Below are 15,194 nucleotides of genomic sequence, written 5' to 3'. Positions count from 1 at the left end.
CATGAGCAATCAACATTGTGCCCTTTAGCAAGAACAGAACCTGTTATAACTGTAGGATGCTATGGATAATAGTGTGTCTACTAAATAACAACTTCATTGCTTGAATGCAACCAAAAGTTTCATTGAGTACATTTTAATAAAGTATGACTGAAGCTATTTAACTGTTGCAGGGAATCACTTGACATGACATTTTAAAGTAAATCCCCCCCCCCCCAAAAGTGTTTAGGTCTTTAAAGAACAATGGAAATCCTTTATCCTCCTCCACAAAGCACTCGCACACACACTCTCTCATGTACACATCCCTAAGCAGCTGCGTCATTATAAAATTCTTTTGAACTTCACAGTGGAAGTCAAATGCCACATGTGTCAGTGTTAGACACATGTATAGCAGCTGCCTTCAAAACCCTATTTCATCTCTTCACCCCCCATCACCAAAATCCTTGACCCCACCTCTGACACATCCACCTCTTCAGGAATATTTCTCTGCATCTCTGCTTCTAAAGGAAGAAGTCAGATGATAAAACTTTGGTACCTCAATGCTCCACTGCACTTCTATAGTGATCTCAAATCCCCCTATAGGTTCTGCTGTCCCAATTCAATATGTATCACTAGACATCTAATCAGTTGTGCACCTGGGAAGTGGGAGTTGCCTATTTTATAGAAGTTCTTGGTTTCATTGCTGTTCTGTACATTTTGAACATGAGGCCCTGTCTTTACTGCTGTCAAATAGGGCATGTTGGAATGGTGAGTTGGTTTAGGCCAATTCCAGGCTTAATCACTTCTCTTGTGGGGCAACCTCTGCCTATCTGTGATATTAACAGTAATCTGTGCCTCCATGCAGATTGGATCCCTTGTTTGATTGGCTGTGATTACAGTCGTTCCAGCTCGGTCAGACAATTTGAAACATTTAGGTCTCAGCTGAGGTCTGGAAGTACTTCAGGGGGTGCACGGACCTGCGTTTCAGGTGGGCGTAAAAGAGAAAATGGGAGGCAGCTGTGAACAAGGGTGTGTTTATTTCTCTGAAGTTGGATCCAAAACACAGTTGTCCCAAGACTACTATTGACATACCCAGTTTTTTATTTTTTTATTTTAGCTGGATGAGAACCAACACATTCAGATGTATTTTTAAATTGCTGCTTTGTGCAAATGGAAAGTGAGAGGAAATCAAAGGAAAGATGTTGTGAAAGACAAAAAGCTCTTCAGAATCTTCAGATGTTTCAGGCTGTTCCCTTGACACTTTTCTCATAACCTTTGACCTCAGATAACTTAATGGGTTAAACAACCAAGTTTGTAAGCTATCACGAAAGAGCTTATGCTTATCCTAAATAAGAAGAAGTTTGTATAAAAAGTAGGGGAGACCAGAGGCAATTGTAACTAACATTTTCCTTTATTACTCAGAGAATACTATAAATCTACTTGGCATTTATTGTTATAAGAAACATAAGCATACACCTACAGTAATGGTATCATCAAATATTTACATTGAGAAAGAACTTTAAAAGGATAGTTCACCCAGAAATGAAAATTCTCTCATCATTTACTCACCCTCATCCCATCCCAGATGTGTATGACTTTCTTTCTTCTGCTGAACACAAATGAAGATTTTTAGAAGAATATCTCAGCTCTGTAGGTCCATACAATGCAAGTGAATAGTGGCCAGAACTTTGAAGCTCCAAAAAGCACATAAAGGCAGCATAAAAGTTATCCATACATCTCCAGTGGTTAAATCCATGTCTTCAGAAGCTATATGATATTATGGGTGAAAAACAGATAAATATTTAAGTCCTTTTTTACTGTTAATATACACTTTCACTTCCACATTCTGGTGCGGAACACTTTCACATTCCGTTACCTACTGGTTGGGGCTGGTCAAAGGTATTATAGGTATGTATGGTAAAAAAAAAAGGACTTAAATATTGATTTGTTTCTCACCCACACCTATCATTTCACTTCTAAAGATATGGATTAAACCACTGGAGTCATATGGATTACTTTTGTGCTGCCCTTATGTCCTTTTTGGACATTCTAAGTTCTGAACACCATTCAATTGCATTGTAAAGACCAAAAGAGCTGAGATATTCTTCCTAAATGTTTTTATTTGTGTTCAGCAGAAGAAACAAAATCATACACATCTGGGATGGCATGAGGGTGAGTAAATGATTTGATAATTGTTTTCATTTTTGGGTGAACTATTCCTTTACTGCAAAAAATAAAATAAAAATAAAAATTCATTACATGTTTAAAAGATTTAGTCTTTCAATTCAGTCATGCAATATTTATTTAATAACTAGTGTTACAATTGCCCCCAACATTTCAGCTAAGTTAAAAGACAGTATGGTAGCTACCAGCGACAATGTAAACTGTTATTTAACTAACAACCAAGAGATAAAATAGATGCAAGTTTAAATTTAAAGAAAATGTTTTTATGTTTCAATGTTAAAAAAAAGCATGAATATTGATATGATTGCACTAATTTTTGCTAAGGCAGAGAGAGAGAGAGAGCTTTGGTGAGCATATGCCGACTTAGTGTTATTACTAAACACATCTATGAAAAGTCATACTTACGCATGGGATGAGACATCAGCTAAGCTGTTTTTCTTACTACATTGACAGCCAGAATGCCTAAGATCTGCTCAGTTGTGTCTGCTGCAAATGTTGGATTCTTTAATGAACAGAAAGTCTTCAATGATTTTTTTTTTTTTTTTTTTTTTCAGATGTAAGTAAAAGTATCAATTTCTTTCAAAAACAAAAAATTCAAAGTGATTACAAACTTTTCAATGGTAGTGTGCATTATCAGATAAAAAAAAAAAAAAAAACAAACAAAAAAAACAAGATGACACATACATGATTTTTAAATGTGTATTGTGACTGGCTGTTAATTTAACATTGTGATGAACAGACTTAAAAAAAAAACAAAAAAAAAAACAGCAATTATAATATGAGAGCAAAACAGCCTACTTATACAATTAACTCTATGATATATTCTAATTAATGATGGCATTGCTTTCAGAGTTGCTAAACACTGTTTTAAGATTGACTTTTTGAAAAGACCAAAAGCACATATGATAAATATTTACAACTTGACTATTTTACTTTTTGAGCCAAAGCAATGGCTTCCAAGTACATATCCATAATAGAAAAAAAAACAAAAAAAAAAAACACGGAAAAAACAAGAAACACACAACCAGACATAAAAACTATCAACTCACATATTTCCTAAATTAGAAAAATAATGTCATAACTGTTAGGGCATACATATACTGTATTTATATCTCTACAGTATTTTTCTTGTTTTCTTGCAGGACATTAGTAGTTTAGCTTTCAGGATGGACAATTAATTATTATTTCTAAACCCACTGAATAAAGAAATTATATATCGAAATATATCTATTTCTTTTTTTAATTAATTACCCTTTTCTCTCTTTTGTTCCTGAAACATAACTACATAATCTATTACTTTGGCCAAAATAATAAAATAAAATAAAAATAACACACTCCAGCTAACACAGATGCTTAACAATACATCACACCAGACAGGACGTATAAGCCCAGACGTGCCATTAATATTTTTACAGTTGTAGGTGGTGAGCATCATTTTGAACCTTTTATTTCACTGGTTTATTGTGAGACCAAGATAATCCCCCAAATTTATAAAGTCCTCCTCTAGCCAGATAAAAAAATAGGTCATGCACAAAAAAGTACCACGGTGGTCACTCAAACAAATAGAGGAATGTTTTGTGCCACAGATCCACAATGCTACACTTTGTAATTTGCTACACTTTTAGTTTACCCATAGTTGACTGCATATTAAGCCGGGAAACTAGAAAAAAATGTGATTTAGAAAGAACACTGAAAAAAATCACACACTTCAGTTTTAAGGCCCAGCTTTAAGCTTTATGGTTGAAATTTGAAGATGAATAAAAAAGCAACAACAACAAAAACAAAAAAAAAAACAAATAACAACTTGAAATTGTTCAATATGTGAGGCACACCATGAACTCACTGAATAATCCAATTGAAGAAGGTAAAGCTCAGCAAAGTGTTTTGTGACTTTTACAAAGCTAATTTTGCATGCTATTGTTTTTAACCTCTGACTTCTGAATGAACCATGTGGAACATACTGCTAATTCTCAGGCAATGGTTAAGTGAACATTAGAAGTGTCCTGAGGTGCAGGTCTTGAGACCGTAGCTAATGTTTGTTTACAGAAAAGATTTTGCTTCATTTCTTGTTCACTATCAATGCTCCATTAGTTTTGTTGCCAAGGTGAACAATGAAGCAAACAAACTGGTTGAGTGGATATTTACATAAACAACTGCAAACAGGTGAAGAAGCATTTTTAGACATTCTAATTTCAACGGAAAAAATTGAATGTTCACTTTTTTTTCTTTTTTTTTAATTAGAATTTTGAATTTGTCACTTAAAAATGTTTCATACAAACACTAAATAATAACTATATAATACTGTCTTGATAAGCGGTGAGTGTGGATGTGCTGAAAATGAATTGTGGATGGTAGCATATAGTCATTCACACTTATAGGCTGTGTTATCTGACATACACTGCATGGCCAAAAGTATGTGGACACTCTCTTCTTATCAATTAGGCCCCTTTCAGTGAAGAAAAATCTAAATGCTATGCCATACAATGGCATACTAAAGCACTGTAGAAACACCTTTGGAATTAATTGGAATGTCAACTGCAAGCCAGGCCCCATTGCCCAACATCATTGTTGGACCTCATTGATGCTCTTGTGTCTGAATGGGAGCAAATCCCTGCAGCCACATTCCATCTACTAGAGGGGAAACCCTTCCCAGAAGCTGTTTGAGGTATCAACCCCCTTTTAAATCTGATTATTTTAAATTAAATGCTCAACAAGCACATATGGTTGTAGTGTTCGGGTGTCCACATACTTTTGGCCATATAGTGTACATTTTTGTCAATCTTTTAATCATATTAATAAAAAGTTTACAACACATACAAGAACATCTTTAAATGTCTAACAATGGGAGAAGAAAGTGCAAATATTTTGGCTCCATGTTATAATTTTCATCATACACTGCCTGGCCAAAAAAAAAGTCGCCGTTTGGATTTAAATAAGCAGATACTTATGAGCCTATGATTGGATCATTATTGCAGTGATTAATATGTTTCAGCTGGCAACAATTCTTTTAACCCTAACTGATGCAGTGTGTAGATTCTCATTTCTTAACTATGTCGGAAGACGTATCCTGTGGTCGTGGAAAAGATGTTACGTGTTTCAGAAGGGGCAAATTATTGGCCTGCATCAAGCAAAGAAAACAACTAAGGTGATTGCTGAAATCACTGGTATTGCGTTAAGAACTGACCAATGCATTATTAAAACCTGGAAGTATTGTGGTGAACCATCAGCTTCGCGGAAAATATTTGGTCAGAAAAAAATCTTGAATGATCGTGATCGGTGAAGTCACTTCGTAAAAAATCGACAGTAGAACTCACGGCTATGTTTAATAGTTAAAGTAAGAGCATTTCCACATGCAGAATGCAACGAGAACTTACAGGATTAGAACTAAACAACTGTGTGGCCACAAGAAAGTCACTTGTTGGTGAGGCTAATCATAAAAAACAACTTCAGTTTGCTAGGGAGCATAAAGATTGGACTGTGGAGCAATGGAAAAAGGTCATGTGCCTGATAAGTCCAGACATACCCTATTCCAAAGCGATGGGTGCGTCAGGGTAAGAAGGGAAGTGCATGAAGCGATCATGCATAGTGCCCACTGTACAAGCCTCTGGAGGCAGTGTTATGATCTGTGGTTGCTTCAATTGGTCAGGTCTAGGCTCAGCAACGTTATGCGGCAAAAAAATGAAGTCAGCTGAATACCTGAATGTACTGAATGATTTTTTTCTTCCCTGACAGCACGGGCATATTCCAGGACGACAATGCCAAGATTCATCAGGCTCAAATTGTGAAATAGTGGTTCAGGGAGCCACTCTATCACATCATTTTCACATATGAATCGACGACCACAATGTCCTGACCGTGGTTTGACTCTCCCATCATCAATACAAGATCTCTGCCAAAAATTAATGCAACTCTGGACGGAAATAAATGTTGTGACGTTGCATAAGTTTGTCGAAACTATGCCACGACGAATGCATGCCATAAACATAATTAAAGGCAATCCAATGAAATATTATAGTATGCAACTGTTTTTTTTGGCCAGGCAGTGTATCTTTTCTTTAGGAACCTCTTAATAATCTTTTTCTTCTTTTAAGAATCCTTCGTTGTACTCTTCCAGCAGTGTACAGTTGAATTCCCACTGTGCTTTGTGCTACTGCCTCATCTTCTAGAACTTTCTGTCTTCAAACCAGACGACCTACTGGAGGAAAAACAAGCAAGTGAGATAGTAAGACAACTTCACTCAGCTAGCTTACCAACAGATGTGCCAACACCCAGCAATATAGCGTGACAAGGCGGCAGCATTCTTGAGATTATCTGCACTCATGCATGCACACGTTTAAATATGCAGACATACATGCATCCTAGATCTTGTCTGGAAGTAGATTACACATAACAAAAAGGAAGTGAGAAATGGGGAAAACAGTGTGGGATACAGTATGTTCACAGTACTTGCTGAAATGTGTGCAGTTTACACTGTATACTGACTATTTTTTTCTAAAAATAGTAACTGAAATCGTAGGCATTACTCCATAATAAACATTTCAAAAAGTTTGTCACATGACCTCATCACATTGCATGTTTAATTAAACGAGTGGCGTCTATTTACCATCTTGGAAATAAAATAGTTATTTTGCATTTTTTATCCCATTTTGTGTTAACCTGTCTTAATTATGTTTGGCAGTCTGATCAAATAATGAGTCAAGAAAGAGATGTTAAATATCGATACATAATTACTCCCCGTTAATTTGTCACACTGGAAATAGAAGGTCAAGTTGAGTGATTTGCATTGTTCGAGTATTCTATGCAGTAAATTCTGTTGTATACTTAATATTTTGGCAAATGTAGTAGGTCATCTGGCCATTCTATGCCTAGAGAATTTTGCCACTCAAAAAAAAATGTTTTGCTGCTTGTTCAATTTACTTAACTAAAACAGACTAAAGCAACACAATCCTAGAACATTTTGTTACAACTTGATTTCACTGCGTTCTACCCATTTAAACTTGTAAAAATGAAGTTTACTTAATCCATTTGAGTTTGGGACTACATGAATACTTTTCGTATTGTTAATGTAGCATTGAAGAAACTGGGCAGGTGATTTCCATTTCCCAGCATGCTTTGCATGGGACTCGATTGGGAGAGTAAATGTTAAAATTATGTGTTTTTGTGCTAGATGAATATAAAGGGGGATACTTGTTAGTGTTTAATTTTTTATGTTGAGATTTAGAAGAGTTTCTGTTATGTTGGGAGTTTTGGGGGTTACCATTATGGTAAAGTGTGGAGCTTGAGCTAATGGTGAGGACAGGTAACTGACACACATGAAATTGATTGTTTGCTTTGTTGAACAAATGCTGTGTTAACCATAGCATAGTTACTAAACTTCAGTCTGCAGTCCTTCAAACCAGCATGTATTTAACATGCTAACATTCACTTTCACTAGTTAGTACACAAACAAATAAAATATTTATTTGAGTTACACTGACAAGTCTAATTTTGTTGGGTTTATCCAATTCAAGAAAGTTCTTTCTAAACAAAGTGTTTGTGTTGAGATCACATACTTGTTTTAACTTAAGAAAACTAAACACGTGGAACCACTGTCCACAAATGAATCAAGTTCAGCCAAAGAGCTTATACAGTGCACAGTATACATACTACATACTAGGAATGTGCAAAACTACATTTTGTTTTTTAAATGTACTCAATTTGAGCATGTCAAAATTAGTCACTAAACATAAGAGAGCCAATGATCATTTTACATCACTAATGTCAAAGCTGTGTTGTAAAGCTTCTTAGCTGTTGAGTGTGGGATTTGTTACGGTGGACCATGATCATTGAATAAAGACTTATATTTTGGTCTGTTCTTCACACAAAGCGATCGGAAAACTTGGCATATACCCAGAATGAAACAGATAACTTCAGCTGTGCAGAATGTGTCAATGGATTAACCACTGCAAACTAATACATGTTGCTGATTAAACATTAACCACTGTGAATAAATGTTGCTTAGTTAAAATGAATAAGGATGCACGGATTGATCCTAAAGTATCGATACTTCTGATACTGATGTTGTATCAAAAATATCGATTCTAAATATTTTTTGTTTTGGTTTGGTTTATTAGTATTTTGTTACCATGAACAATAATCATAATCTTCAAAGTGAAATAAAAAGGATTAGGCTATATTAGAAAATACTTGTGCAGGATGGGAACTATTTCTTCTTCCGCTCATCTTAACATGCATGCTGAAAGACACAAGCAGACAAGCAATTGCGCCGTTCAAACAAGAGGGATCAGTGCCTTGTAGAGGTAATGATAGAAAATCAGAGAAACAGCTTCTGGACAGTAGTGTAGCCTAGGCACACCGTATGCCCAGCTATCTTTCTTTGGATTTTGCATATGCCCACCTTAAATAAATGATGATACGTATGGCCACCCGAACAACGAGTGGGCTTTTGACCTTGAACTTTCATTCTACTAATGCAATGCTGCAGCACCATTGAGTGAATTGTGTGTGTATATATATATATATATATATATATATATATATATATATATATATATATATATATATATATTATAAATATTTTTTTTTTTTTTTTTACGTGTACAGAGATTCTCTCTAAACGCGCACGGAGCTGCGGAAGCGCAACTGATGGCACTGGCAAGACAGACAGTCCGACTAAGCTGATCCACCAATCAGAATGTTCATTTCAGATGTAATTGGATATTTGCTAACCAATCATATTTTCAGATTCAGTAAGGGGCGGGACATTTCCAGCATCTAATGCACAAGCTTCCCTGGAGTAACCATAATTTGCACTGTAAAGGTATTTCCCTGCTAAACTATATATATATATATATATATATATATATATATATATATATATATATATATATATATATATATATATATGTATATTTCTATAGTGAAAGACTCATGCGCACAGGCTACCGTGAAATAGAGAGGAATACCCCCGCTTGGACGGCTATTTTTACACTGAGAAAATAGGATGAATTTGACCAAAATTACATTATCTTTAGAAAGCTAACAGACTACAGCATCATCAACAGGTGATCACACACACTCCATCTCTCTCTCTCTCTCTCTCTCTCTCTTTTACACACATACACACACACACACACACATATCCTTGTTTCTCCAGTAACATGTTAGAAACAGCCCAGGCTGTGTTACAAGTAGTTCTGAAGTGACGTTTTTAAGAGGCTTGGACGCATCATTTGTTTTAAACCAGCAACGGCAGATTCTGATCCGTCGCGCAAGTTCCATGCACAAATGTGTTTTTTGTGAACGTACTCTGTTTTTCCTAATTTTTAAAAATGTACTTGTTCATTGAACTGTTGCATATAAGCAATATCACACTCTCAATCATGCTATATGGCCCTAAATCAGCACTGCTATTATTACCTACAGCCGAATCACAGAAGTGCTGATATAGGGCCATATCGCACTCTTGCTCGTGTGATATTGCTTATATATACATACACACACACACACACACACACACACATATATATATATATACATTTAAGTTATGCAATTAAACTTTGTGAAAATACTGCATGTTATTGCACCCCTGTTAGTTTTTGATGCTCTTTTTTTTGTTGTTTTTTGTTTTTTTGCCTTTTACTGCTGTTGGTGGTGCCTTTTCCTCGTGATATCAAATCATTTCAATTTATATTTCTAAATAGGAAAACAATTTCACTATACACAGAAAGGCGCATAATAGTGCACAAATAAAACAAATAACCATTAATTTATGTAGGCTATATACTGTAATGCAAGATAACGTGTTAATGTGAACATTACTACACTCATATTAGCTACAATGCTTAAACAGTTTATTGCGTTTTTTGAATTAGTTTATTACAGTAATAATACAGTATTAATAATTTTCATAGTAGCCTAATAAAAGGAACATTAATGACACCTATTAATTGAAATACATATTTAACATCAAGTTACCATACAAATTTTGTTAGTTTATGTGGGACTATAATTACAAGTTTTTTTATACTGAGAATTTATGAAAGACCCCCCCCCCCCCCCCCCCATAAAAATTTTAATTAAAAAAATAATAATAATTTATGGGGGGTGGTCTTTCATAAATTCTCAGTATGCCCACCTCTTCAGACACTACTACACGACTGCTTCTGGAGAAAATTCATGCTAAAATAACAACATATCTAAAGGTGACATTTCTTATAATTGTGTGTAATTGTTGTTAATAAGTAATAAAATAAAAAATAGTTGACCATGGTTTTACTACAGTAATATATAGTAGTAACCATAGTTAATTGTGTGGTAACTATGTTTTAACTAAATACCATGGTTAAACTATAGTTTTTTGTAGGGGTAAACAAAACAGAACAGAATTTTATGTTTAGGCTCACAAATGTAAAATAATAATAATAATAATAATGACTTGAATTAAAATTATATTATAAATTACTCATTTTATCCCAAGAAATCACAAAAAAATGAATTTAATAGAATTATCGGTATTGGTGTAGGTACTGGTATCGACGATACTGGACTTGAAATTATTGGTATCGGATCGAAAAGAAAATAAGTGGTATCGCCCATCCCTACAAATGAAATAGAATCATATCCCAACATATCATGTCATGATGCCCTGGGTCCCCTCCTTTATGATTTAATTGTATAAAAAAAAAACATTACTCTACAATCTGCTAAATTAATGCAATGAAAATCTGCATCATGCATTTTTATTTTTCTATTTTTTTTTCCCCTCTTGTCATATACAGCAAGGCAGGCCAAATCAAAGGCCATCACAGGCCCTGTTTTGGGCATCTCTGCGCTAGAGGGTGTATTTAGCATATATATATATATATATATATATATATATATATATATATTATATATATATATATATATATATATATATCATGACATGCATCCCATTGGATGCATTTCTTAGGAGGTGTTTACATAAGATTCATTCTTTTGTTCAAAGACAGTGAGACAGCACAGCAGAATGGAACAGAATGTGTTTTTAAAAGTTGGACTATTTTTTTACTTCATACACAGTCTTAAAAAACGTAAATGGCAGGGCACTCAAAAAACAGCATGAGACGCAACCAGCCTGGTCTCCTGAAATTTACATGAGCATTGCAACGTTTTTGCAAAACTGAAATTACGTGCTTCATAACATATTTGGCTGCACTTTTCAAGTGATATGTTCAGCAGGGGGCACCAAAACCAAGCGAAATGAGGTTGTAATCAGATAAGGTTTTTAAGGTGAATTTTAGTTTTTAGTTTTAATAAGTAAAATGTACCTCCCTAACCTAAAACTTTATCCTAAACTTAACCAATAGTGTCCAAAAAGAGAAATGAGAGTTTAACAAAACAGACATCCTTAACCAACACCTAATCTTAACCGATAGTGTTTTAAATGCAGAGCACATTTTCTGAAGCAACCACGTTATTTCATGTCACTTCTATGACTCTGTCATGTCACGTGTCAGCTTGAGTCCTCCGAGTCCAAAGTCCAATGCTCTATGAGGTGAGCTACCACGCAAGATAATCACTTTGGAATAAGTGTATACAGTATATGTAGGTGGGTCTGAAATACAAGCATTAAAATGTATCATTTATCAAAAGATGCGTTAGAGGTAAAGTGTGTCGATATCATAACATAGCAGGGTCTGAGTAATAGAGAAAAATAAGTGTTTATAAAGTCATAATCAGCCATTGAAGTCATGATTTGAGTGACAGTGAATAAATCACACAGTTGTTGTAGGGCCTCTAGTGTTAATTTCACCTGAAAACTGCAGGGAGTTGTATCTGGAGACACATATAACAAGTTTTGCAAAAATGTATATACAGTCACGATTTCACTAGGAGACCAGGTTGGATGCAGCACAACAGACAAAGACTGAAAGACTGAATCTGTCTGAATGTTTATGGCTATAGCGGTGGTGCTATGACAGTGGATGAATTTAAAGAAATAACTTTTCCAAGAGGGCAAACACTGAATACTATCTAACAGCTAAAGCAAAGCATGCTGTCAGCTCCACCTCTTAGAATCTAGATAAACTAATTGACCTCAATTATCGAATAGATCAGGGGTCTGCAAACTTTTTGAAATAGAGTGCCGTTTTTAATTTTCCTTGTTAATGGCTGTGCCGATGCACACATTTTGTTTAATTATTCAGAACAAATTATATTTTCAGTATAATGAAAGGTTTGTGCAAAACCCGATAATCTTGTGTGTAAGCTTCAATATAAGCAAAAAAACTGACCTTTGTACAAAAAGGCTTAACACAGTTAATGTCACAAATTTGCTTATAAGTGACCAATAAATTGTGTGGAATCTTAAATATTTCTTATTCATTTTGTCATAATTTTTTTTTTTGTATCAGACTCCAATTTTTGAACCCCACAATGTGTGTTTATGTAAACTCTTTTGATAATTTAATGTAGTTTTGAGAGTCTCCATCATTGTGGTTAAAGGACAATATACAGTATGCTGGGTTGAAAATCTCAAGGACTGATAGCTGTGATGTCTTATTTACATCATGTGATATTCTGAAAGCAGAAAGCAACAAATAAAACATGAAAATGTATGCTGTTCATCCGCTCAACCGCGAAGCGCAACCGAAGCAAAGCGGAAGCGTTTACTCTCGCGATTCACTGAAAGTGAAGTGCTGCCTGAATTTATCTATTCCACCAGCTTGTGGTGCGTGAATGGCTCGCTCGCACTGTGCTCGTTTGTTCACTATGCTGCAGTTTCGTCACACTTTAATATTATTACCTTCCCATTTGGTTTATAAAAACACACTTCGTGATCATGAGGAAGGATTACATCAAGAGGTAAACTGACATGCAAGTGTGAGGGACTTCATAAAAACAATATAGCCTACTTCTCTCTCACTGTCTCTCACCTACCAGTGATTACTCCTACGCTTGTCAATTCTGGCACGAGTGCCATAGGTTGCTGACCCCTTGTTGTTGGACTACTTAACCATCATGACCCATCCCTACTACATAATGCAGCCATAGCAAGAGAAGTATACTAATCGGAACATTGCCTTGGTCTTTACGTTGCGGATGTGTGGGACACAGGAGGGCTTTGTCTGAGTGCAGAACTCCAGATGCTCAAAAAAGTGCTTTTTTGTGAGGGTTAGGTTTAGGAATATGGTTAGGGGATAGAATCTATAGTTCATACAGTATAAAAATCATTATGTCTATCCTCATAAGGATAGCTGCACCAACGTGTGTATGTGTGTGTGTGTGAGCACATTTATGTAGATGGTAGGTTAAGAGACCTTGTTTGTTCTCTATTTCAGAAATCATTTGGAAAAAAGATCCTTCCCCTATTGGTGATGTGTAATTCTTCCTCTACTGCTACCTCCTTGTAGTCATCCTTCCATTTCTCGGATTCTCTGCCTGATCCATTTTGCCTTTGAGGCTGGGGCGCTTGACGATAACCCACAAATCATTGGCGCTTTATGCAAATCGCCGCTTTGTGGTATCAAAGAGTAATTTTCAACATAAAACCAACACATAAGCACAAAAGACATAGTATATAGTTCACACCATGTACAGTAGGCTGTAACAGACTGATGTTGCATGTAATTAGATTATGATGGCATGGGTACAGGGACATTAGATGTCCACAGTTTGGGTCGTAAGACTCCTTTTGGAGCCATCAATCAGGTAGAGGCTGAGGAACTGGGGAGATGGGTAAAGCGGACAGATTGCTTGCAGATGGCCATGGTGGAAGAGAGTACAAGAGTTCCAGTGAAGAACCCCCTCCTATACCCCACAGAAGAAGGGCCTGACTGACAGAGGGGGTCCCGAGCGCTGGTTAGTCCATCAGATGTGTGTATGTGGTGTATAAGGGGTCAACAGCAGGAATTTGGGGGTGGGGACACAGGTGGACGCTCAATCAAATGGAACGGTTCTGTTTTATCAGCCATGCCAAATTTACTACTCACACAAACTTGAGTTGAAACCAGCATTGGAGAGTAACTAAGGAAGCAAAGCTACAATTTTTAAAGAATAGTTCTCCCAAAATAAAAATTTTCATTAAAAAATTAAATTTAATGTTGTTCTTTCTGCTTCACTACTGTTTTTTATTCTGCGAAAAACAAAGAGAGTTTGTTAAATTTCAGTCTGTTCCACACACATAGCTATCATTTTGTTTCAGAAGACTTGGAATATAGTGCACAAGTCAAGTACAATTCTTGACTTCATTCTATCGAAGACAGCAGATTGGACATTTTGCCAAACTTCTCCATTGGCGGAACAAAGAAAATATCAGAAGAAACAAAGAACATTTTATTTGCATTATTTTATATATTTGTAAATGTATATGTTCAAGTTTAATGCTGTCAAACTAAGGTTTTTTTTTTTTATTTATTTATTTATTTTTTTTGTAAGTTGCAGGTTACCTAACAACCTATTCAAAAGGATAGCTGTAGATTGTAGTTGGACTAAATTATGAGACGCTTGTAGAAGTTTGGAGGCGAATTTGAGAGTTTGTCTTGTTTGTTCGCTAATGTGGAGAATTCTCTTAGCTTTCACTGTCTGTGCACTCATTCTCCTCAAAAGCCCAATTCCCTTCGGTAATTAACAGGCACCAGAAAAAGGGTCCATTTTGGCCTAGACTCTTTCAGAGGGGTAAAGTGATGAAATGACTGTGCCATTAAGGACACAAAGCCTCTCCCTGCTCAATCCTGTCCCCCTCATCTGATAAAGGCCAAGGAAACTAGATCCAGTGTGTCCGAAAGCTGCCTTACTTGACTGTAGATCTCTGATAAGGCTGCACATTGGAGACCTGGAACGCAAGGCTGGTGCCCGGTGGCAGAAGAGGTGTGCAATGAGGTATCACTGACGTTAACCCTCCAGGAACAGGGTTGGGATCCACTGCCCTAAACATTGCATTTTTACTCCACTTTACAACTCACTTTTGGCACATCTCTGTGGATATTTCACCTGGAAAATGGAGCTTACATGTGCCCATATGCCCAACAACACTTACTGCTCTGCTCACT

The 15,194-nt window shown here is 35.9% G+C and overlaps 1 protein-coding gene across 7 annotated transcripts in view; it reads right to left on the bottom strand.

Annotated features, from left to right (window-relative positions):
* Positions 1 to 2,087: 2,087 nt before the first annotated feature.
* The window catches only part of LOC127455208 (SPARC-related modular calcium-binding protein 1-like), a 134,954-nt gene continuing 121,847 nt past the window's right edge, over positions 2,088 to 15,194 (bottom strand). For 3 of the 7 annotated variants that reach the window (XM_051722907.1, XM_051722909.1, XM_051722912.1), the window contains one exon: positions 2,088 to 6,355. In XM_051722907.1, the coding sequence (XP_051578867.1) occupies positions 6,316 to 6,355 (40 nt within the window). In that variant the 3' untranslated portion in view covers positions 2,088 to 6,315. The remainder of the gene's footprint in view (positions 6,356 to 15,194) is intronic. The other 4 variants (XM_051722910.1, XM_051722911.1, XM_051722913.1 and 1 more) reach the window with 2 other exon arrangements.

Source organism: Myxocyprinus asiaticus, chromosome 17 (assembly GCF_019703515.2).
Source record: "Myxocyprinus asiaticus isolate MX2 ecotype Aquarium Trade chromosome 17, UBuf_Myxa_2, whole genome shotgun sequence".
NCBI classification, from domain to species: domain Eukaryota; kingdom Metazoa; phylum Chordata; class Actinopteri; order Cypriniformes; family Catostomidae; genus Myxocyprinus; species Myxocyprinus asiaticus.
Note: the sequence above shows the minus strand (reverse complement) of the source record. Positions and strands in the feature narration are given on the sequence as shown.